General features: G+C 39.8%; 4 protein-coding genes across 4 annotated transcripts in view; 3 read left to right on the plus strand and 1 right to left on the minus strand.

The window, feature by feature from the left end:
- LOC144666224 (uncharacterized) overlaps positions 1-26,294 on the plus strand; it is a 249,082-nt gene that overhangs the window by 184,363 nt on the left and 38,425 nt on the right. The gene's annotated exons all lie outside the window — the stretch shown is intronic.
- The window catches only part of LOC144666228 (uncharacterized), a 168,437-nt gene that overhangs the window by 103,824 nt on the left and 38,319 nt on the right, over positions 1-26,294 (plus strand). The window lies entirely within an intron of this gene.
- LOC144666258 (uncharacterized) overlaps positions 1-26,294 on the plus strand; it is a 193,538-nt gene that overhangs the window by 29,020 nt on the left and 138,224 nt on the right. The gene's annotated exons all lie outside the window — the stretch shown is intronic.
- Positions 1,398-8,217, minus strand: LOC144666610 (uncharacterized). The gene is made up of 2 exons (XM_078528013.1): positions 7,974-8,217; positions 1,398-7,898 (listed from the first exon to the last, which is right to left on the minus strand). Exon 2 carries the CDS (start codon positions 7,716-7,718, stop codon positions 1,398-1,400), a length of 6,321 nt encoding a protein of 2,106 aa, XP_078384139.1. The 5' UTR covers positions 7,719-7,898; positions 7,974-8,217.

Here is a 26,294-nt window from a genome sequence, read left to right on the forward strand (position 1 = left end):
TTCAAAATAAAACATCTTGGAGGGAAAGATGAACCTGCTGATTTGAGATTTGGTGCCAGTAACCTTGAAACTCACTCCAGAATCGTTTAACAAAGGAGCATTGATAAAGAAGGTGGTACAAGGTTTCCGGTTCTGCCTTGCAAAATGAACATAGGTCGTCTGTTTTAAAGCCTATTCTGTGTAATTTTGAATTAGTGTATAGAATAGAGTTGAGCACTTTGAATTGAAATCCTTTTACATAAGATTCAAGTACAACAGAGTGTGGCAGACTAAAGATTTGTCTCAGCTGATCGATAGAAAAGTTAAAATCGTTCTGCAAGTGTTTATGATATTAGGAAATTGTGCTATTTTGCGAACAAGAAGTGAGTAATAGTCTTTTGATTTCTTTTTTCTGACGTCAAAGATGTTATCGTCAATAAAAAAGGATGGAGGAGCTAAAGATGGACAGAAAATAATATTCTTTAAAAAGGGCGGTATAGAATGGCGAAGGCCAGCCCATTGCAAATAACTAATATTGGTTATCTTGTCTTACCAGTGGCTGAGTGCATCGTTTATATTTGAATCAAAGTGTAGGTCTTGGATACGAATTACGCCCGCCTCAAAATACTTTTTGTAGAAGACTGATCTTTTTTCAATACGAAATTCCTTATTATTCCAAATAATATTTTGCCAATCTCGTTGAGAGGCAAAGGAATCACGAAACTCCGACCACCATGAGAGCATTTCACTGTAGAACTGAGAGAAGATGTTGTAATCCTTTATATCATAGTTGCAGTTTAAAAAGAAATGTAAGCAATAAATCGTTCAGTTCAGAGTCTTGTTCCATTTAACGCTTACTTTATTGAATAGATCGAGGTAATTTGAACGCATCAGACAATAGAAACAATTATCGATGAATATGGTTCGACTGAAAAGCAATAGATTACAACAATATAAGAAACTAATAAACGATTTGAAAAAACACTGAAAGAACAAAACTTACAAATATTCCTCTGATCCGGTGGAGCGAAGACAAATCAGGACAAAAAACGTGAATAGAAAGAACGTAATCGTAGAAAAATCAAAACACGAGGTGATTGTGTAATAAACTTAGAATAATGTAAACTGATCTTGATAGCAATCACATGATAAACAAAGTAACGCAATGTCACGCGTGTAGATCACGAGGTTGATAGCTGCTCACGCGTGTGAACAATGTAAAAATAATACTAAAGAACAAAACGAGACGTTTGAATCTAACATACCGGCCCCTAAATGCGACATTAAAGCATTTAAACTAAGCTAAGTGATTCAAACGGTAAAGACTATTAAGTAATTGTTCTCAAATCAGCACTGTCAATCAAGTCAATCAGGAATAACTGTTCATTTGACATCACAGGTTGACTCTTCCGTTGAGTTTAACTGCTCTCGTGGAGCCTAGGTGCCTCTAGAAGAACTATCTTGTCGATGGGACGTTCCAGGACTGCAGTCTTGGTTTTCAGCGAGACTCTCCTTACTAGCCCATCTCTCTTGTTTGGCTTCACCTCCGTGATACGTCCGAGAGGCCACGAGTTTCTTGGGGAGTTTTCGTCTACCACGAGTACGACGTCTCCAACTTCGAAGTTGCTCGTCGATCGCGGCCACTTCTGTCTTTCTTGCAGACAAGGAAGATACTCCCTTAGCCACCTTCGCCAAAACACGTCCGACAGATACTGGACTTGTCGCCACCTCCGACGGGAATAAAGATCTCCCTTTCTGAAGACACCAGGAGGCATTTCGGGGCCTGACCGCAGTAAAAGAAGGTGATTTGGCGTCAAGGCTTCGGGGTCTCTTGGATCGTCAGATACCTTTGTTAGGGGCCTACCATTGACAATGGCTTCCACCTCACACATGAGAGTCGAGAGACCTTCGTCATCAAGGACTTGTTCTTTTAGAAGAGCATTCATCACCTTTCGAATGGTGCGAATGCAGCGTTCCCACACGCCACCATGATGAGAGCCTGCAGGGGGGTTGAAGATCCACTGAACGTTTCTCTGCAGGAGAGACTCTGAAATTACATCCTGGTTCCACCCTTCAATGGCACTCCTCAGCTCCTTCTCGCCGCACACGAAGTTTCCTCCATTATCCGATCTCACCACTTCTGGTTTCCCCCTTCTGCAAACGAAACGACTCATGCTGTGTAGGAAGGAGTCTGTGTCCAGACTGTGGACCACCTCGATGTGGATCGCGCGCACTGTTAAGCAGGTGAACACCACGCCATATCTCTTGACTTGGCTTCTCCCACGACGAACCAAAAAGGGCCCAAAACAGTCGACCCCGACGTAGGTGAATGGGGGCTTGTCAGGAGTGATCCTGTCTTGCGGCAGGTTTGCCATCTTTTGCTCTCCAACTGGCGCTTGTCTCTTTCTGCAATTGAAGCAGCTGTTGAGGGACTTTCTCACTGCAGCTCTTGCCTTTATGATCCAAAATCTTTCTCTGATCATAGAGAGCACGTGTTCTGTGCCAGAGTGCCCGGAAGCGTGGTGGTAGAAGCTGATAATCAGACCAACAACGTGATGTGAAGTCGGCAGAATTATGGGATGTTTCGCGTCCGGTTGAAGGGGGGCGTTTTCAAGTCGTCCACCCACACGAAGCAGACCGTCCATCAACCGTGGGTCAAGCTTGGAGATTTTACTTGACTTCTTGACTTGAATCTTCTTTGTAGTAGCGGCGCATCCATTTATAACATCGGCCCTTGAATTCTTTAGGATGGCGATCTCTTCCTTGAAACTCTCTTTCTGTACATGGACCAGTATTTCCCTTTCGGCCTTGTCCAGTTCCTCCACGGTTATTGGTTCTATCCTTGTCACCTGGCTGCGGGGGATGAATCCTGATTTGCGTTGTGAAGCCGCCTTTCGCAGGTTTGCTCGGTAACGAAGAATCCACGCCACAAACTTCTTTAAACGGTACCACTGGGAAAAGCGTCCGAAGAGTTGGTTGAGTGTAATCTTCTCTGTTTCAGTTTTGGTAGAAAACACTTGAGATTCTCTCTTGACCTCTGGGTCGTTTTCAGCGACTGTAGAGGTTTTGAACTGCTGGTTTGGCCAGTCTTCCTCTGATTTCCAAAGGAAATCCGGTCCGGTTAACCAACGCTTGTTGTTCAGCAAGGCTTCGGCTGAGAGACCACGCGAGGCGTCGTCTGCCGGGTTTTCCTTTGTGCCGACGTGTCTCCACTGGTAAGGGGAGCTGACTTCTTGTATCGCAGCTATACGATTCGCGACGAAGGTATGAAACCGTTTGTCTTCATTTGCGATGTACCCCAAAACACAGGTGCTATCTGTCCAAAAGATGGACTGATCAACTGGAATGCCAATTTCCTTTCTGAGCATTTTATCCAATCGCGTGGCTACTACAGCTGCTGAGAGCTCCAGGCGTGGGATTGTCAACTGCTTTAGTGGGGATAGCCGCGATTTGCCAATGAGGAAGGAACAATGGACATCACCCTTAGTGTTGATGACGCGGAGATAGGTGACAGCACCATATGCATGCTGGGAAGCATCTGCGAAATGGCGAAGCTGACTGGAAGCTACTTCTCCAAAGTCGGTTGGTTTGAAACAGCGGTCAACCTTGAGGTTTTCGAGCCTGGGAAGTTCATCAAGCCAGTTCCTCCAGCGAACGAGGTCCTCATCTGAAATAGGGTCGTCCCAGCCCAGGTTCTTGCGACATAAGTCCTGCAGCAATGCCTTTGCCGGCAGGGTGAATGGAGCTGCAAACCCTAACGGGTCGTAGACAGAGCTGACCACAGACAAAATGCCTCGTCTTGTAGGGGGCCTGTCCTTCACGCTTATCTTGAAGCCAAAGGTGTCAGACTCCACATCCCACCTGACTCCCAGGGCTCGCTCGATTGGTAGTTGATCGAGGAGAAGATCTGTCACGGATGCTGCCCTTTCCGATGTCGGGATAGAATCGATGACCTTCCGTGAATTGGAGATCCATTTTGTCAAGCGGAATCCTCCTTTAGAGAGCAGTTGACGGAGGTCGTCCACAAGCACGATGGCCTTGTTCTCAGATGAGACTGACTTGAGACAGTCATCGACGTAGAAATTGTCTTTGACGCTGTTGACTGCCTCCTTGCTGAATGCTTGCTGATTATCCTCAGCAGTTCGCCTGAGACCAAAGTTAGCACAACTTGGTGATGATGTGGCGCCGAAGAGATGCACCATCATCTGATACTCCTCTGGCTCACTGTTCAAATCATTGTTCGGCCACCAGAGAAATCGTAGGGCATCGCAATCGTCAGGACTGACGTGTACTTGGTGAAACATCGACTCTACATCGGCCATGAGAGCAACAGGTTCCTGCCGAAAGCGTGTCAGGACACCAACCAAGTTGTTAGTTAAGTCAGGTCCCTGAAGAAGTTGATCATTCAGTGATGTTCCCTGGTGTTTCGCTGCACAATCAAACACCACGCGGACCTTGTCTGGTTTGTTCGGATTGAGGAAAGGATGGTGAGGCAGATACCATACTGCGCCGACAGGATGTGTCAGCCGGTCCTGGGGCACCTTGCGGGCGTGGCCGTTCTTCACCAGATCTTCCATGAACGAAGAATACTTTAAAAGGAGCTCTTGGTTTTTCAGCAGTCTTCTTCGTAACAACTTCAAGCGGTGCTCTGCCAACGGTCGGTTGTCCGGAAGGTTAGGTGGGACGTTTCTCCAAGGTAATGCTATTTCGTAGTGACCCTCTTTGAGTTTGACGGACTGTTCCATAATACTCACTGCGCGCAAGTCTTCCTTTGACATTCCTGGGTCTTTATCGTAGACTGAGTCGCTGAATTCCAAGTTGCAGAACCTTGCAAACTGTTGACTGAGTTCGTTGTCGGCTCTGATGAAGTTCGCTGTGCGAGCTGAATTACCTTTCCGTTCTAAAGGACCGTTGATTGTCCACCCGAACATGGTTCTAACTGCATAAGGGCCTTGACCGTTGCACTCTCTTATTTCTTTAGGTTCTAGAGCTTTAGGAACGTCGTTGCCAATGAGCAAGCCAATGCAGGCGTCAATTTTTGGTAGCTCGATACCATTGAGGTGGGGGTACTTGCTCACATCCTCTTGCTGTGGGATGCTGTCTTTACTAACCGGTAGTTTTGGGGTGGAGAAGACAGATGGAAGCTCAACAAAACTGTGCTCATCCAAGTCGAACACCTCCAACTTGAAGACACTGCATTCAGTAGCGCTGTTCTGCTTCCCCAAGGTTGTCAGCGAAAGAGTAGTTTTCTCACCATCTACAGCCAACATTTCCATAAGTTGATGACTGCAGAACGACGTGTTTGATCCACTATCTAAGAAGGCGTAAGTCAACACTGGGGTGTCTGAACCTCTGGCCTTAACCTTTACAGGGACGATGGGAAGACCAACCGTTGAAACGCCGGCCCCGGTTAGAGCACAGCGGCTATCGCCATTGACGTAGCCATTTTGCGCATTGCCATTGTAGTTTCCAGCTGCGTTTCCATTGACTTCATTGACTCGGTTTTGGTTAGGAGGAAGGTTCCCATTGTTGTGGTCTTGCGGCTTTTGATGCAGAAATGTTGAGTGTTTCGTTCGGCAGGCAGGAATTTTGCAGTAGCTGTCTTTCGGACAGGTCGGCACCGTGTGACCAGTCTGGAAGCAGTTCTCACAAAGACCTTTCTTACGCACGAGGGTAATTCTCTGTTCCACGGACTGTTTCTTAAACTCACGACAGCGAGTCAACCAGTGGTTGCCGTTGCACAAATGGCATTTGGGCGTGGCCTTTGTTGAATCAGCTCCAGAAGGAGAATTTTCATTGCCCCCACTGACGGGTACCTCTCCAATGGTCGCAAAGCTATCACCATACCGGGGTTTGCGCTTTTTCGGATCCTTTCCTTGGCTCTTCAGTTCGCTGCTAACGTTTCCGAATATCGGGTGATTTAAGGCTCTGGCCTTTGATTCGACGAATCTTGCGATGTCCTCGAACGTGATTTCTCTCTGTTTGTTACTTGTTATGTCGTCAGCAACATCGCGCCATCTTTGCCTCAATTGGAAGGGAAGCCTTTCCACTACCTTCTGTAGGCTGTCCGGATTCTCGATCTTGTTGAGGCAACCGATCTCTTTCAATGTGTTTTTGCAGCTCGTGAGTAGGACAGAGAACTTCTGAAGTGCTTCGCCGTCTTCATGCTTTATCGGCGGTCCATTTGTGACTCGATTAACGTACGCTGTCGCAATTTTGTAGCTTTGACCGTATCTGGATTTTAACAGTCTCCTTGCTTCCTGGTATCCTTCGTCTGGCTGCATTGATAAGCAACTTTTCATGAGCTCTTGGACGTCACCGGTAGTATACTGCACGAGATAATACAGCTTCGTGCTGCTGTTTTTCGTCTTGGCCTCGATGAGGTTCTCAAAGGATCGGATGAAGTTGCAGTAATTAACGGGATCGCCGTTGAACGCTTGCACCTCGGCATGAGGCAGCGTCAGCGTTAGGGACAGTTGCTGGTGTTGTCCTAATAGCTGTTGCAATTGGTGGTCGCGGTACTGCTGCATGTACATAAGCAGCTGCTCGTTGTGTTGTTGCTGCTGACGCTGAATATCTATCATATCTTGTATGAATTTTTCTCCGACTGCCGAATTACTCGAGGAGGGACTTCGCTCTCGCTTGATTTCGTTAGAATACGAGCGGTGATCGCTGAGCTCATACTTTGGCAGGTTTGCTGGTGTCCAGGGATTCGCTTCAGGTGAAAAGATTTTGAACTGTCTTCCAGGTTGACTGTTTACTGGAATTGGTTGATGATCCTTTCTTGATTCTGTTGTTTCCCGGGTCTCGTCAGGAAAGCCATGTGAAGATTGTAGACCCTTTGAAGGTGGGTCCAAATTTTCAGGTGTCGGTAGGGAAAAGTGTGTTTCCCTGTTCAGGACGACTGGTAGGCGTGGCTGTCCCAGAGGAGGGGAAGTTGCGAGGTCCTGGACACGAGTCCGATTATTCAACGGTCGCTGAGCATACTGATCTCCAAGTTCAGCCAAAGCATAAACTTCCTCTTCGGCTTCCGTTTTGGCGATTTCGGTTTCAAGCTGAAGTTGTTGTTTACGTTGTTGAAGGCGTAATTCAGCTGTTTCTTGCTGTTGTTGGTATTTAAGTCCTTCATGTCTTAATTGCAGCTCTTCTTCTTGGAGAGTTTGCTTCTTACGTAAAGAAGCCGCTTCAGCAGCCAGTGAAGCCCGTTTTGCGGCTGCAGCAGTTCTGGCGTTGAAGGCCGATGACCCGGTTTCGGACACGCGCGAGCCGGAGCGTAAAGATTTCTTCGATTGTGCACGTGATCTTGACCCAGCGTGGCTGATTGAATCGCGTGGATCGACTTCACTTTCCACTTTTCTACGGTGTTTATCTTCTGCCTTTGCGAACCACTCGTCGAGGGTTCGTTGAAAATTGACGATTCGTTGCGTTTCGCATTCGAAATATTCTTGCGAATCTTGAATTTCGCACTCGTCATCGAGTGTGGCGTGATAGGCGTTGTGGGCGTCTCGGAAATTGTTCGCGGTATCGTGAAACTCTTGCGCCTTTAACCTAACATCGGCAACAGTTTCGCAATTGGAAAAGCACTCCGTAATTTCCTTGATTTTCTTCGTAATGTTAGCTTTCGCAGCGCTTCTACTTTTGCGAAGTTGAAGTGATTTTTCATGCTGGATTCCAGCGTTGTCCAGGGTCACGTTAGGCATCCTGTCGCGGGTTGAATCTTCGCTCGAGTTCATGGCCATATAAATTCCCTTTCGGGTCGAGACCTTGGTTGAGTTGAGCGACGGTTATTTTCGAACTAATGTAAGCAATAAATCGTTCAGTTCAGAGTCTTGTTCCATTTAACGCTTACTTTATTGAATAGATCGAGGTAATTTGAACGCATCAGACAATAGAAACAATTATCGATGAATATGGTTCGACTGAAAAGCAATAGATTACAACAATATAAGAAACTAATAAACGATTTGAAAAAACACTGAAAGAACAAAACTTACAAATATTCCTCTGATCCGGTGGAGCGAAGACAAATCAGGACAAAAAACGTGAATAGAAAGAACGTAATCGTAGAAAGATCAAAACACGAGGTGATTGTGTAATAAACTTAGAATAATGTAAACTGATCTTGATAGCAATCACATGATAAACAAAGTAACGCAATGTCACGCGTGTAGATCACGAGGTTGATAGCTGCTCACGCGTGTGAACAATGTAAAAATAATACTAAAGAACAAAACGAGACGTTTGAATCTAACAAGAAAAACCCTCCCATGGGATCCAGCAAGTGGTTTAGATATGATTTCCATGTTCCGTTGTTGTCATTAAATATGCGTTTTATCCATGCCAGCCTTAAAGACTTGATCATGCAATTTAAATCAATCATTTTTAAACCAACTTCCTCGTATTTATTTATTGCCGAAACACGGGTGACCTTATCCGTCCCATTCCATAAAAATTTAAACAGCAGTTGATTCAATTCTTTCACTAATTCTTTAGGTGTAGGCAGTACCGAGCAAACATAAACAAATTTTGGAATAAGAAAGGATTTGATGATTGTAACCTTGCCGTACACAGATAAACCTCTAGAGGACCAGATTTGGATAAGTTTTTTTAATACTATCCAAACGTTCAATGAAATTCTTTTCTTTTAATAGTTTTGGGTCGTACGTGAAGTACAACCCCAGTGTTTTAATTGGCTGGTTAGGCCATTTAATGCCAAACGGTTGTGCTTTGTTTTCTTTTGATGAACCAATCCACATACCCTCGGTTTTTGTGTTGTTGATCTTGAGGCCTGAGATATTCTTAAAAAGGTCTAATACTTGAAATAGTACTTTGGACGAGCTAGTGTCGGCGAGCATTGCTGCTGTGTCATCTGCGTATTGTAATAGTTTTGTCTCTTCCTTGCCAATAGAGATACCCTTTATAGCTGGATTTTGACGAATGGCAATTTCTAACGTTTCTACAGCTACAATAAAAAGATAAGGAGAAAGTGGATCTCCCTGTCTAACGCCTCGCTCAAGTTTAAAAGGTTTTGAAATCATGCCGTTGTTAATTATGCAGCTTTCTATGTTTTTGTAGAACAGTTTTACCCAGCGGAGGAAGTCAGAACCAAAATTAAAAGCTTCAAGAATCCCATTCAATACTATCGAATGCCTTTGAAAATCAATGAAAATCATTAAACCAGGGATGTTTTCTTTAACAGTCCAATCCATAATATCATAGATGGAGCGAATGGTTTCGCCGATAAAACGATCCTTAATATACCCTGTTTGATTATGATGAATGATATAAGGTAAGACATTTTTAATTCTCGAGGCCATTACTTTACACTGAATAACACCTTTGGTGATGTGAGCTCCCTGGGTAAAGAACATTATTATTATTATTATTATTATTATTATTATTATTATTATTAGACATAATTTTTGCGTCCACGTTAACAAGAGAAATTGCGCGCCAATTTTCAACGAGAGAACGATCTTTACCTCTTTTTTCTATGAGAGTGATAAACGCTTGCTTCTGTTAAAAGATCGGTTGTGATGATAGGCGGTTGGGTCTTTAGGAGAAAACGAAAGTGGTTTGCGGTCTAGGAAGAACAAAATGTGGCGGTTTACGGAATGTACGACCCCCTAAAACAGACGCTCGAGAGTTGTGCTCGTGAATCAACAGAAGAATATTTGAAGAAGTCTTGAAATTCTGCCAAGCATATCCTCCGCCAACCAGGTTTCTCTGCATCTGAAAAAAGGTGATTTAAATCTCTTTTAAATCTGACTAGTCTTATCTCATGATCTCTTGATGACAAAATTCATCTGCCAAGATATAATTATCAAAACACAACATCTGAAACCAGTTCCATCAAGACTAATTTCACTGATGTCTTAGTTGAGAAAAGTTTTTTAGCATCAGTAGTTTAGGTTTTAGAATGTCTAGAATGTCGAATGAAACCCTGGATATTCTAGCCACATGTTTCTTGCGCAAATATATATTTTCAATTTAAAACGTTATGTACACTGTGCGTATGCGTGCGTTCAGTAAAATTCTAATGACGTAAAGGCATCAAAGAAAGAATATCTAGTAAAATGAAATAAGATAGCGATCACTCGTTTCTCGGATATTCCCAAACTAGAACTGACACGTATGATCCAAAGACAGTTATAAACAAGGTCGCCTGCAATTGGAAAATCAATATAAACTTGATAAAATTCACCCTAACTAAAGTATACTCACATTGTATACTCGTGATCAGCTTTGTTTATGTTTGATGGCAGCTGTTCTATTTTCACTGTTTCGACATACTGTATATTGAATTGAATCTGAATGGATAGAGTCTTGCTGAGATATAAAAACAAAAAATTAAATAGCAACCAACAAGTCTTAGAATTGTATCCAGTTTACTGTCCCCTAACCAAGCAAGGGTTTCTTTACACCTGACAACCAAGCTGTTTTTTTTTTTTACTTCTCATATTAGTCCAACCTCTTGATCTCTGTCCTTTCTTGGCTTTGATACATCTGGATTAACATAGTAAGATTCATCGGTTAAGCGAAAACATTATCAAACCGCTTTATTTCTAACAATGAACATCTGCATCGGCATAGAAAGTTCCATGAAGACGAATGTCACGGATATCGAGAAGTATATTGAGAATTATTAAATTTTCAGCCACGGATATTGCATTTCTAGCATTCTGATTGGTTCACTCAATCCCGGTTGTCAGCTCGTATACCTTAGTTTGACCTTATTTGGAAAATGATTGCGTTACTGTTGCCAAGCTAAAATTTTTCTGCGGGAAGCGACAGTTCCATCAAAAAAAATGGTTTTGAACAGCAAATTTGGCGAGCTTTATGAACAAGAAATAATTAGTGGTGCCTACAAAAACCACAGAAATGCCATAGTAAAATTTAACTACGCAAAACAAAAGTGTAATTAATAATACTTTTAAACTGAACGCACAACAAGAGCGAGAGAATAAAGTAGAAAAGCAGCAAATAATTTACGAAAGAACGGCAGACTGACACAGTTTCATTCAGTGTACGTCATAAAACTAGGCTCAGCACTTCAGTAAAGTTTGTTACATTTCAATCTTGGTTTTGTCCTTTCATACTTCAATAAAACTGTTCCACTTTGAGCTCAATTTCGCTTCAAATAAAATAGCAGTTTTGATGACAGCCGTGGAGCCGTAAAAGTACAATGTAAACACTTGCTTCGTCCGACTTGCACAAGACTTGTAGTTTCCAGAAAAGGTTTTGCTTCGGATCTTCTCGTAAATCTTAACTGTTGTCACAATTTCCAGGATATTCTCATTCATAATTATGACGCGGAATTCACAAGTGCGTGGATTACATAACCCTGTTTGTTTATAGATAGTTGTATTATGTAATGCCTAATCAGCATGTGCACAATCGCGGTATTTAAAGATCTCTTTGCTTAGTTTCGGGACATTTCGAAAGAGATACGCAAGCCGGGAAGTCCGAACAAATTTTCGACCCTCCCACCTCCCCTTCGGCGACGTAATACACAGCTATAGTGCTTTCTCACCCAGTCGCTCATTGCCTCGGCCAAAATCTTTTCCCATATCTTATCCACGCCGGACAATGAGCGGCATTATTAATGAGTGAGAATGGTAAACTATTTAGACGACTTTAGAGGGGATTGTTTGAGGAAAATCTTCTGAAGAAAACTCTCTGGCTCGCTTTCCTCGTATGTTTCATTCAACTCAAGAAGTGAACACTGCGCCAGAAATGTTCGCGCCTCCTCATACTATAACTTCGTTTACATCAAAATAAAATGTCCAGTCGTTTTAAACTTGAGAAGAATTTAATAAAACAATCATTCCATTCGCCCTTGTTGGATACGAGTCGTTATAGCCAACTCGGCGCTTTGCGCCTCGTTGGCTATTTACCACCTCGTATCCAACGCGGGCTCATGGAATAATTGTTAAGTATATTGTACTGAGAACGGCTCTTGATCTCTAGTTTCTGTTGAAAAACAATCAATCATGTTGCACGAAAACGGAGACTGTGTCCTGCGCAAACTGTTTCTTCAAGCTTAGAAGCATTTAGTACATAACGTTCTTTCAGTAAAATTCTAACGAGGAAAACGTATCAGGACTGAAAGGTAATATGAAATAAAAAAGTAGTCACGCATTTGGATCGGGTGTCTCCCAGACCGCCACATCATCCAAAGGTAGTCACAAAAAAAGACTGTTACTTATTTACACATTAACGCTTAGTCACTCCAGACTTATTGCCCTACAGTGCGAAAACCAACTCATGGCGTGTTCAACACTTAGAAAAAATAAATTCACCTTCCCTAAATCACACTTTGTGTCTGATGGCAGCTGTTTCATCTGCACCATCTTCATCTTCACCTGTTTCGACATTGTCGTGTTTTCCATAATTTAAATGGCCCCAGCATCTTTCGTTTGTGAATAAAATGAAAACATATTAAATCACTGTTAGAATTCCGCCTAGTTTACCGTCCCCTATCGTTAGCTTAATCATTTCTTTACATCTCTCGATAGGTGATCCAGTTGAGCTTTACATCTGATTGGCTTTAATAAAGCCCTCTTCTTTAAGTTTGTTATAACAGGACCACAGCGAGCTTCATCCATCAAGAAACAAATAATAAAAAACGCTTTATTTCTAGAACGATGATCTGCATCCACAAAGAAATGTCCGTGAAATCCTGATGTCATCGATATCTATAACCGACACTGAGAACAGCTTATTAGGATCAGTGGAGGTTTAAAAATATTCAAAACGACACATGAAACCCATTCTCGGCCTCTCATTTTACTCTCTTCAGACTAAAAGCGTTTTCTACATTGCGTGCGTTTAGTTAATTGTACACGAAAACTTATCAACAGAAAAAGGCTGCATGTTAACAGCATGAAATAAAAAAGAGATCGAAAGGTTTATTGAAAGGCCTTTGTAAACATTTTTTTAAAGAGAACAATTAACATGTGCTCACGACTAAGATAAAATAGTTTTGCGGCTTAAACAATTTACATGTTAATGAAGGAAACCTTTCAAAAACAATTCAAAGCGTGATTAAGATGGTTGTTAACCATCCAATTATTGCTAACTGTCTTAAAATTATAAATAAAACCTTTTATATAGCGCTAATGGCGCTAGGAACCTCTTAAAACAAATCAGCTTATACAATGACATGTTCATAACTACTCAACACGGATAAGAATAGTTTTGACGCTAAAACAATTTACATGTAAATGTCGGAAACCTTTTAAAAACAACGTCTTCCAAAAGGGTTGTTTATTAACAATTGAAAAACTGATATGACCAATTACTGAAAAATAAATAGTAATATCAGCAGATCAACAATGAAATTTATCTTTTTTAGGACGTCAGTATCGTTTACAATGTTTAACACAAGGTACCGGTAAAATAAATTGAGATAGCTTTCAGTGTTTAAAAACATCTCCTTCATAAGACTGTGCCGTTTAAAGGAAGATCGATAAAAAGGACACCAGCGACATGAATTTATTAAAACAAAGCGTTCGTAGTCAAAACAATCCCAAACAGCTAATTTTTAACATATTAATCATACACTGAGAGTTCCAGCCCTTACATCGCTGATTATTTTCAGTTATTCAAAACAAATGTATGGTTTTCCTATGTTAGTTATAAAGATATTATAAATGATGCTGGCGATGCAAATATCATAAACCTAGTAAAAATAAAACACAGCAATGATATTCAAAGTCTACCGATCTATTCAACACAATGTAATTTTGAAAGCATAAAATTAATTAGCCAATTTAAACTACTTCGAGATAGGCAAATTCGCCCTCGCTCTCTAAACCAAACTTTGTGTGCTTTTGATGGCAGCTGTTTCAAACAAGTGATCGATTTACAATCACCTGTTTCGAGATATATTTTAAGACATGAACAGATGCAGGTTGAAAGTTATACCGCTAAAAAGACAGCAAGACAAATTATTTTCACCAGTCACATACCTCCCGCTTAATTATAAACACGTGCGCTTCGATTCTGACAACAGGTGTATATGTTGTGGTGCAATTTTATCTTTGGTTCAAATTTTATTTTCCTTTGTTTTAAACTCATCATCACTCACTACCATACCCAAAAACAAAGGAAAATAAAATTTGAACGAAGTATAAAAGTGAACCACAACATCTACATCTGACTACTGTAATCTCTTGATCACGTATTCACTGATGCTTTATCGCAAAACAAAGATCTTTGGTTTAGGAATCTTGAAAACGTCACAGGAAAGCCACAGTTTGGGCGCACATTTTGTGGCTCTGTGTTCGTTTACATGATACCACAACAAAATGTCCTACTGGAGCGAGTCATACCGGTGCGAGTTCACCCCGGGTTCTGTACAAAAATACACCAAATGCACCAGGCTGACAACAGGGTCTTTAATCCAGACATTCGTACGGATATTTTTCACAGCAATTCCGCCATCCTGATGGGATTTATCGGTTAATCAATATCCAGATCTTCGTTCTTTATTACCTCTCTTACAGAATAAGGACTGAATAGCAAAGTCCTCCACCTTTCATTATGTAATCCTCTGAAACTTCCTTTTAGTGTCTAGCGGTCCTGGCTTTATTCTCACTCAATCTATTTTGGCGTTCTCCTGCTTTTACTCTAACAATAAAAACACTCTAAAATAAAAAAAAAAACGATTCTTTCCCCGAAGTTATAATTTATGGAAAACATTTGTATTTGTACAACAATCAGCCATTTATAAATTTTGCAACCACCTGAAGAAGGACAGTGAAACTTCCCGAAACGTCGTGTTTTAAAAACATTTTAATCTCGGAGAATCCCGTTTTTCTACATTTTAAATTTCTTATTCAATCGTTTTACCATGAGAGATTTAAAAAGTTTTAGATAAACTACATTTGTACTTTGTTAGGATGAGTCGATCTGCAATATGGTACACCGGAGTTTGGCTATCCGAATGTTGCGCCCTCCGAAACAAGCGAAAACCGGAAATGCTACTAATAAGGGTTTGTATAGGAATTAAACAAGTGTATTAGGTCCTAAACATTCGAAAAAATTATGATTTAGATTGTCTACCTTACTTTACTTGTTGTCTGTGTTTTCTTTGCCGATAATTTAGAGTCATTTCATCTTTTCGCCGGCTAAAAGGCTTCAATAGAATCAATATTGTGCATTTATTCTGCACAATCCAAGTGACTTTTAGACGCTATTCTCTTTGATACGTAATTTTAAAACCTGCATCGACTTGAAACGTAGTCAAATCATTGCTTGGCTGACTTGAATAGAAATTAGAGATAAAGCTGAGAACACGCTGTGAACATCCTCACCTTATATCTTATTTCGATAAAAGGCAGTTAAATTGTCTCATGGTGACTTGTATTCATTATTTTCTTAAATAACTTCGCGAAGCGGAAATTCTCCAGCGGCGAGTGATCATGAAACCTTGTAAATATTATGCAACGACGTCTCAAAGACGATCCTCTCCAAATATAATTTATCATTTTACTCATTGCAAATATCCTTCGGAGACTATCCTCAAGTGCTCTTAGGAATAACGAACACTTCATAAGAAACAATCCACTGAAGGCTGCGTGAAACTTCGAAGGGATAAGTTATGTTCGCTATATATTTCGATTCCGCCAAACAAAGTTCAGAGTCATTTCACTGAACTTCTTTTCAAGCTGAGCACTTGACAAATAGACTAAACTGTCTTTCGATTAATAAAACTAGAACTTTTTAAAGATAATGCTTTTGTAGTCAAAGTACATATTTTCAAAATGGTATATTTTACTGGTAATATTGATAATTCAATTCGCGCAATTATTTTCCCGGCCGGTCCACAAAGTGAGTCCCTGAAACCAAAGACCGTTGAAACGAACGCGCGCGTATGGCTTTCCGAAGCGCTAGAAAGACAAGATAAGGACCCCGGGCGATATTTCACAACAGCTCTCACGATTTTCAGTTCCTTGAAGAAATGATCGAGGAATGAAATCTGGCAAAATCAAGACCGCGAAACAACAAAACTTCACCTTCCCTATAAACACATTGTCTCAACCATACTTTGATGGCTAATGTTTCAATGGACTGTTTAATCTTCACCGGTCTTGAGGTATATCCTTGAAGTTTATGAAGAATGTCCTGGGGATAAAAGTTGCATTTTTCTGAAAAGTAAAACGAAAAGTGACGGTTCATAATACTCTGGCGGTTTAAACCAATTTTGAGTGTTGGTTTGCGGGAACATTCGTATTTATCTGGCGGTTTACGGTAAAGAAATTATCGCGCAGTTGTGGGAAATTATAACTTTATCTCGCGATTTTCGGATTTTGCGTGTTTTGTGGCGGTCATTCACATAGAGTTAAGAGGCTCAGAGGACTAAGCGGCCGCTTTATTTTCCTTAAACCTGCCTTTTCAGGTTTCTCCCTAAATGAAAGATTGCCTTTTACTGTTTTAGGGCTAGATCATGCAAGTTAGGAAAAGAGGCGGTTTTCCCGCTGTCTTCACGGCCCTATGTTCGCAGTTTACTGAATGGAACTAGAAACCATATGTTCTGTTCTTAAAATCTCGTGGTCTTTGTATAAAGAGAAATACTATAATTACTGAAGTAACATAACGTAAAGAATATGTTAACTACTGTTAAAAGATCGGTCGGTTGTGATGATAGGCGGTTGGGTTTTTAGGAGAAAACGAAAGTGGTTTGCGGTCTAGGAAGAACAAAATGTGGCGGTTTACGGAATGTACGACCCCCTAAAACAGACGCTCGAGAGTTGTGCTCGTGAATCAACAGAAGAATATTTGAAGCAGTCTTGAAATTCCGCCAAGCATATCCTCCGCCAACCAGGTTTCTCTGCATCTGAAAAAAAGGTGATTTAAATCTCTCTTATCTCATGATCTCTTGATGAAAAAATTCATCTGCCAAGATATAATTATCAAAACACAACATCTGAAACCAGTTCCATCAAGACTAATGTCACTGATGTCTTAGCTGAGAGACGTTTTTTAGCATCAGTAGTTTAGGTTTTAGAATGTCTAGAATGTCGAATGAAACCCTGGATATTCTAGCCACATGTTTCTTGCGCAAATATATATTTTCAATTTAAAATGTTATGTACACTGTGCGTATGCGTGCGTTCAGTAAAATTCTAATGACGTAAAGGCATCAAAGAAAGAATATCTAGTAAAATGAAATAAGATAGCGATCACTGGTTTCTCGGATATTCCCAAACTAGAACTGACACGTATGATCCAAGGACAGTTATAAACAAGGTCGCCTGCATTTGGAAAATCAATATAAACTTGACAAAATTCACCCTAACTAAAGTATACTCACATTGTATACTCGTGATCAGCTTTGTTTATGTTTGTTTATGTTTTCACTGTTTCGACATACTGTATATTTAACTGAATCTGAATGGATAGAGATATAAAAACAAAAAATTAAATAGCAACCAACAAGTCTTAGAAGCAAGGGTTTCTTTACACCTGACAACCAAGCTGTTTTTTTTTTTTTTTTTTCTCATATTAGTCCAGCCTCTTGATCTCAGTCCTTTCTTGGCTTTGATACATCTGGATTTAACATAGTAAGATTCATCGGCTAAGCGAAAACATTATCAAACCGCTTTATTTCTAACAATGAACATCTGCATCGGCATAGAAAGTTCCATGAAGACGAATGTCACTGATATCGAGAAATATATTAAGAAGTATATTGTACTGAGAACGGCTCTTGATCTGTAGTTTCTGTTTAAAAATTATCACTCATGTTGCACGAAAACGGAGACTGTGTCCTGCGCAAACTGTTTCTTCAAGCTTAGAAGCATTTAGTACATAGCGTTCTTTCAGTAAATTCTAACGAGGAAAACGTATCAGGAAAGGTAATATGAAATAAAAAAGTAGTCACGCATTTGGATCGGGTGTCTCCCAGACCGACACTGCTACATCATCCAAAGGTAGTCATAAAAAAGGACTGTTATTTATTTACACATTAACGCTTAGTCACTCCAGACTTTTTGCCCTACAGTGCGAAAACCAACTTATGGCGTTTTCAACACTTAGAAAAAATAAATACACCTTCCCTAAATCACACTTTGTGTCTGATGGCAGCTGTTTCATCTGCGCCGTCTTCATCTTCACCTGTTTCGACATTGTCGTGTTTTCCATAATTTATAATTATGGCCCCAGCATCGTTCGTTTGTGAATAAAATGAAAAAATATTAAATCACTGTTAGAATTCCACCTAGTTTACCCTCCTCTATCTTTAGCTTAATCATTTCTTTACATCTCTCGATAGGTGATCCAGTTGAGCTTTACATCTGACTAGCTTTAATAAAGCCCTCTTCTTTAGTTTGTTATAACAGGACCACAGCGAGCTTCATCCATCAAGAAACAAATAATAAAAAACGCTTTATTTCTAGAACGATGATCTGTATCCACAAAGAAATGTCCGTGAAGTCCTGATGTCATCGATATCTATAACCAGTAGACACTGAGAACAGCTTATTAGGATCAATGGAGGTTTAAAAATATTCAAAACGACACATGAAACCCATTCTCGGCCTCTCATTTTACTCTCTTCAGACTAAAAGCGTTTCCTACATTGCGTGCGTTTAGTTAATTGTACACGAAAACTTATCAACAGAAAAAGGCTGCATGTTAACAGCATGAAATAAAAAAAAGATCGAAAGGTTTATTGAAAGGCCCTTTGTTGTAAACATTTTTTTAAAGAGAACAATTAACATGTGCTCATGACTAAGATAAAAATAGTTTTGAGGCTTAAACAATTTACATGTTAATGAAGGAAACCTTTCAAAAACAATTCAAAGCGTGTTAAAGATGGTTGTTAACCATCCAATTATTGATAACTGTCTTAAAATTATAAATAAAACCTTTTATATAGCGCTAATGGCGCTAGGAACCTCTTAAAACAAATCAGCTTATACAATAACATGCTCATAACTACTCAACACGGATAAGAATAGTTTTGATGCTAAAACAATTTACATGTAAATGTCGGAAACCTTTTAAAAACAACGTCTTCCAAAAGGGTTGTTTAGAAAGTTATTAACAATTGAAAAACTGATATGACCAATTACTGAAAAATAAATAGTAATATCAACAGATCAACAATGAAATTTATCTTTTTTAGGCCGTCAGTATCGTTTACAATGTTTAACACAAGGTACCGCTAAAATAAATTGAGATAGCTTTCAGTGTTTAAAAACATTTCCTTCATAAGACTGTGCCGTTTAAAGGAAGATCGATAAAAAGGACACCAGCGTTCGTAGTCAAAACAATCCCAAACAGCTAATTTTTAACATAATAATCATACACTGAGGGTTCCAGCCCTTACATCGCTGATTATTTTCAGTTATTCAGAACAAATGTATGGTTTTTCTATGTTAGTTATAAAGATATTATAAATGATGCCGGCGATGCAAATATCATAAACCTAGTAAAAATAAAACACAGCAATTTTATTCAAAGTCTACCGATCTATTCAACACAATGTAATGTTGAAAGCATAAATTAGCCAATTTAAACTACTTCGAGATAGGCAAATTCGCTCTCGCTCTCTAAACCAAACTTTGTGTGCTTTTGATGGCAGCTGTTTCAAACAAGTGATCGATTTACAATCAGCTGTTTCGAGATATATTTTAAGACATGAACAGATGCAGATTGAAAGTTATACCGCTAAAAAGACAGCAAGACAAATTATTTTCACCAGTCACATACCTCCCGCTTAATTATAAACACGTGCGCTTCGATTCTGACAACAGGTGTATATGTTGTGGTGCAATTTTAGCGGAGCTCCTCAGCGCGCGCCAGCGCGCGGAGCGGAGCACCATGGGTAATGCGGGTACGAGAGAATTGATGTAAACCCAGGAGGCCGAAAAAATTTGGTGCGTACGCCCGCCGCGCGTACAGACTCTCGGGGAGGGGGAGGGGAGTCCCAAGGCAACCCAAGCAGAGGGGGGAGGGGAGACAATCTTCTGCCTCCTTCGTTAACCAGAAATGAGTGAGGTAATCGACTAAGATCTTTGATATTGGACATCCATTTTATGGTCAATTGACAGCTGTCAAAACAACGTATCCGCTGACCAGTATCACATGACCATATCGCGGGCTCAGGTTTAGAACTAGTCAAGGTCGCGTGTTTTTTTGAAGTTGACCGCTGACCAAGTGATAGCATTGGTATTGGTCCGCGGGCGCAAGTACTTTTCCATGGTCAGTCCATTTAGATTTACATGAAGGACAAAGTGAACAACCCGGTCAGTTTGAAAGCTGAACGAAGCACAAGGAGAAACCGAGCAGGAAAAAGAAATGTCTACGTAAATATTTCTCGGTCTACCCCGTCTAAAGGCTTTACACATCATGGAAGTTATGGCAAACGATAAGGGCTTACGGGAAGATCCGAAAAAATGGCACAGGTGGAGAGCGAGCGAGTTTCTACCGTTTCGGCGGCTGACCAGCTCTAGGAAATTAATTGAGCTAAACGCAATTAACTGAAGTGAAGGAAAAAAGAAGTGTCAATAGCTACACGGATGGAAAAGGCTGAAATAGACCTTCGCAGATAATTCAAAGGTCGGTGGTGCTGGAGTAAGTTATAATTTATAGCTTACACATGTACTACGCGGTTGGATAATAATACGAAAAACTGCGGCCGCTTTGCCTCCGATTAATTCATGAGCTGGTTGAAAGCTTTGCCCTGCTGAATTGCTGTGAATTGACAAGCATTCTCCGACTTCAGGTAACAAACTTTGACTTTACTGAATACACTAAGTCCATGTTTTTTGTGAAAATCTGTAATTATATGCTTACACATGTACTACGCGGTTGGATAATAATACGAAAAACTGCGGCCGCTTCGCCTCCGATTAATTCATGAGCTGTTTAAAATCTGTTAAAATATGACTTAATGTTTTTATTTAAACTCCCAGCTAAACTTAGTGTTTTAGTTTTTTTAATTCATCTATTTATTCTTATTTACTCGCTGTTGGAATTCGTTTGAACGAACTATTTTAGGGTCGTGGACGAATACGCCAAGAGATCGTTCTTGCGTTGACACGTTTTTACCACACCTTAGCAGAAACAAAAAAAAAAACTCAGTTTATTTCCACATAAAACTATCTAGTTAATTATTTGGAGTAATTTTATAAAACACAATTGTTCGCTCTACTTGTAATTCATGCCATTTTAGACACTGTATGCAGCTGTGTATGCAAACTTACATTGACTATCACTATGACAGTGTTGAATGTGTATCTTTGCAATGGCAATGTTTTTTCTATACAAGTAAGTTAACAAGAAATCTCCAAGTAGAAAAGCTAAATATCCCATTGTAGGAAGGAAGGGTCACTACACTGAGTGTATAAACGAAAGAGGCTAATATTATTATATTTGATGAGATCCATTAAATAAGACAGAATTTTTTATAAATTCTTTCAAGAGAGGATTTTGATAAACAGGGCCATTAATTAGAGCTAGTGTGGTGGTTTTTAATAGATTATTATGTCAATCCTTCTTTTAGGTAGTGTTATATTCTGCCACTAAGCCGCAATGAATGAAGAATACCTACTGGCTACAGTCAAGTTTTGTTGAACTTGGTATAGAATGCTCTGTGCAAAGTGGACAACAGCAAAGTAAATCAGGTATCTAGTTTATATTAGTTATAATTGAAATATGTTTTTATTCAGTTTCGTTCTTTTTTTACCCAGCTGCTTTAATCTGCATTTGGTTGCTGCTGATCTTCTTACTTTGTGAAATATTTGCATTCATTATTCAACTCCTCAATGGAGGTTGCCTATTCACGGAGTTAGGATTTCGAGTTGGATTTCGAGTTAGGATTTTGAGTTGGATTTACGAGTTCGATTTTCCAGTTGGATTTCGAGTTGGATTTCGAGTTAAGATTTCGAGTTGGATTTCAAGTTAGGATTTCGAGTTGGATTTTCGAGTTGGATGTTGGAGTTGGATTTCGAGTTAGATTTCGAGTTAGGATTTCGAGTTGGATTTTCAAGTTGCTTACCGTACTAAGCACTCCGGTTAGCCTACTATACACCCCAGCCGGTTAGCTTACTATGCACTCCGGTTAGCGTACTACACACTCCTGTTAGCCTACTATTCACTTTGGTTAGCCTACTATGCACTCCAGTTAGCCTGTTTATGGTAAGCTTTCAATAATTGTAATGGGTTTTGCTTTGTCAAAAAAAATCCAACTCGAAATCCTAACTCGAAAATCCAACTCGAAATCCTAACTCGAAAATCCAACTCGAAAATCCAACTCGAAATCCAACTCGAAATCCTTACTCGAAATCCAACTCGAAAATCCAACTCTTAATCCTAACTCAAAAATCCAACTCGAAAATCCAATTCAAGAATCCAACTTGTAATCCTAACACAAAAATCCAACTCGAATATCCAACTCAAAAATCCAACTCGAAATCCTAACTCGAAATCCTAACTCGGGAGTTATTTTGTCTCTCTTCAATGACATTCAAAACAACTACAATGTATTAACTAGTAGACAATTTAAATAATTAATATTTCACTAAAAGTATGTTTTCATGAAATGCCTAGATCTTGTACCAGAAAATATCTATACCCTATCCTCACTGTGGAAGGTTAAATGGTTTGAATGTCACCTCCCCTCACAAACTCCTCACAAATTCCAATGTGTGGTTATGGCAGAAATCCATGGCCAGCTCATCCTCAGTGTATGAACCAGTGAAACAAGGCATCAAAGAGCCTCAAAACAACATGGAACAGGAAAACAATAGCTTCAAAACAGACATTTTTCACAGGTTCTTATACCAAGGAAAACCCAAATATTCAGATCCATCACATGTAAGGTCAATGGAAGTTCCAAAAGGGCTAGCGGGAGGGGGAGGGGGAGGGGGGTTGATTAAAGGCCAAACCTTTTAATTACCGGTAAGCTGGGGTGTTAGGGTTTGCAGTGATGCTTTGAGTTTATTAAAATATTTAGTTGACTTTGCAGTTATGAGGCCCTGCCAGGGGGGGTTCCCGTGTCGCTTGTCTAAATTTAAAAATGTGCCGTGTCGTTGTTTTATCGCTCTTCATGTCGCTGTCGGTAATTAAATTGAAGGAAAATTGCTTGTCCTTGTCGAGATTTAAGTTTTTCCATAACGGTTGTCGTTTGTCGCGATTTTATTAGTATGCTGTCGCTACTTTTTGGGTCATGTCGCTTGTCGGAATTTACCCTGGCAGGGCCTCAGTTATCAGTAAAAAAAATAGTCTGTGCTGATCCATCTCTGTTAAATATCTAATGGATCCTTTTGCATCCAGTGGTTTGGCTTCAGTTAAACAAGCTCAAATTAAGTGTTTTGTTTTATAAATTATTGATATTGATGACAATTAATCAATTTTAATTTAATCTGTGGCATTTGACTTTTTTCAGGGTTAACATGAGTTGCAGAGTTTGCAGTGCCACAGACACAAAAACAGACAAGGACAAGGACATAAATAGAAAACAGGAAAGATTAAATCCAGCTCGATGTTTGGGTGTCGTCATGATGCTATTTTTAAGAGACTAGTAAATTACATGTAAATTAAAATCAAGAAAAGCTGCAAATAAGCAAAATTTAGATTTTAAATGTTAACCTATTTACAGTGTACTTCAGAAAACGACTTCTTGATTGACCTGTCACTTTCAAGGGCATTATGAAGTGATCTTTTCAAAAATATGCAGCGAAAACAGTAACAGCTGAAATGGTGGTAGTTTAAAATTGCTATTTTCAATGTTTTGACTGGTAAGAAACCACATGTGACCAAGCTAAAATCTGTTTGGCCAGTTAACATGACCTGCAAGTGTCCAAATGTTTTGAGCCCTCAACTACACAGGACTTACATGTAGTTGTCTAATTATATGATAAGATCTTTGGTTGACTTTGGGGGAGGTAGTGGAGTTACAAAGCAATGTACTTATTTGAATTTGGATTAGTTATGCTGAAACTGGTGGTACTGTAATTCTAAAGTATAGGTGAGTTTAAAACCGTTATTGCAAGCAATATGCATTACCAATTTCATTCTTATGTATTGTATGCTGTGTACAATTTATAAGAACAGCTATATTTTTAAAATAAGTGAAATATTCTAAAGCCAGATAAAATTTGCAGTATCCATAAGGTACCATGTAGCAACCAAATTGTGACTCACTTGCTTACTTTGTGAACTCCATGACAAATGGGCAACATGACTCCATAAAGATGTGGACAATAATACAAACAAATTTTTAAAAGAGTAGTCAAAGTTATATTTTTTCTTGCATAGTTTTATACACAAGCAGACATGATTCTATTTTTTTTCTGGGTAATCAAATAACAAAACTGAGTTTGAGACTCACAAACAATATTCTAGCTTCCCAGAATTTTTGCTTTTTTCTGTAAGTGAAGTGAAACCCCTTAAGAGGAAGGGGAGTCAAAAGACATGTAAAAGTGAACAAGGTGCTATCTTCTTCTTTCCTTTTTTTTTTTTGGGGGGGGGGGGTTGGGGATGGGGTGACCCTGTTCGGTGGAATGACAGAATGTCACTTCTTTGTTTCCGGAGTTAGGTTCACCCCTGTTTGCTCGCAGTTAGCTTTATTCATCTGGTTTGCTTGCGGTTAGCTTTCACTCTAGTTTGCTTGTGGTTAGCTTTCACTCCGGTTTGCTTGCAGTTAGCTTGGTTTGGGCAACATGCTGTAAACCATTAGCTATAACCTCTGCCATTTCCATTCAAAATTAAAATATAGGCAAATAGTGAAAATGAAAATCAATAAATGAGTGAATGAAAAAAATTAAAATCAACCTTATTATAAATGTAGATGTTTGTTATTTCCTTTATACTCTAAATGTAAAGTGATTTTTTCTTTCTTTTAAAGCTGGTAAAGCAACAACAAAAATGCCTAATTTGCCATGTGATATGCCTATCTACCCCGACATGCAGCCCTACTCCTCCCTCCTTTTTTTCTACATGAAGGTAACATAATTGCCCGTTTTGCAACATAATTTCCCATCCAGACTTCTTTAGGATAATGCTTTCGGTAGAATTATAACATTTTGATTGATTTTGTTTGTTCTCTTATTTGGTGTTGCTGTACACGGTACCCGGAGGGGGGGATGGTACTCCCATATAAGAGCTATACGGGTATGTGCCGCTCAACATGGTATGCTTTTTGTCTCTCTGACTCTGAAACAGGGTATACAAATCACCCTTTTGACCCTGGAACAGGGTTGATTGTTTTCCCAGAATCCTGATTAAACACTATCAAGTATATAGCTATGAAACTCCGCTCCGCTCCAAGCCACAGACGAAGTCAAGTGAGAGCTTTGTGATGTACGGTAGTGTTTTTATATCTATCTTCATATATTTCCATTGTGGATATTGCTGGAACAGGGTACCTACTTTGCAGTGTTTGTCTGGAACAGGGTCGCAAATTGAACCTTTTGTCTCTGGAACAGGTCCAGAGTCTTAGCAACTCAACGGCACACTCCCATAGTAAATTTTAGGGAGTACCCCCCCCCCCCCCCCACCCCGGACACGGTAAAAAAGAAATAAGGAAAAATATTAATTATTATTTATTAAAAAAATAAAACGAATATAAAATTCTTAGCCGTAAAGTTTTACAATGGCCAGAATTCAGAGTTCAATAAAGTGCAAAATAATTAACTGGGGAGCTCCGCTTTTAGGCTTGCCTAAATTTATATTATCTTTGGTTCAAATTTTATTTTCCTTTGTTTTAAACTCATCATCACTCACTACCATACCCAAAAACAAAGGAAAATAAAATTTGAACGAAGTATAAAAGTGAACCACAACATCTACATCTGACTACTGTAATCTCTTGATCACGTATTCCCTGATGCTTTATCGCAAAACAAAGATCTTTGGTTTAGGAATCTTGAAAACGTCACAGGAAAGCCACAGTTTGGGCGCACATTTTGTGGCTCTGTGTTCGTTTACATGATACCACCACAAAATGTCCTACCGGACCGACTCATACCGGTGCGAGTTCACCCCGGGTGCTGTACATGAGCTAGATTTTCATTCCAGTACGAAAACGCATTCTGGTCTCATGTAAACGCGGTATGACTGAGCTAATGATTGTTCGTCTCATATTCTTTTTTACGGCAGTATACAACTCAGTAAAAACGGCTTATGTAAACACGGTATAACTTTTTCATCTCCCACCGGAATTAAAGTCGCGCCGCTATCCTGTAAACACCTCCTAAATTGCGCGCTTCCGTATAGTAAAATTCTCAGAACAAAAATACACCAAATGCAGCAGGCTGACAACAGGGTCTTTAATCCAGGCATTCGTACGGAGATTTTCA

This window comes from Oculina patagonica, chromosome 9, assembly GCF_052425735.1.
Source record: "Oculina patagonica isolate OP01 chromosome 9, crgOcupat, whole genome shotgun sequence".
Taxonomy (NCBI): Eukaryota; Metazoa; Cnidaria; class Anthozoa; order Scleractinia; family Oculinidae; genus Oculina; species Oculina patagonica.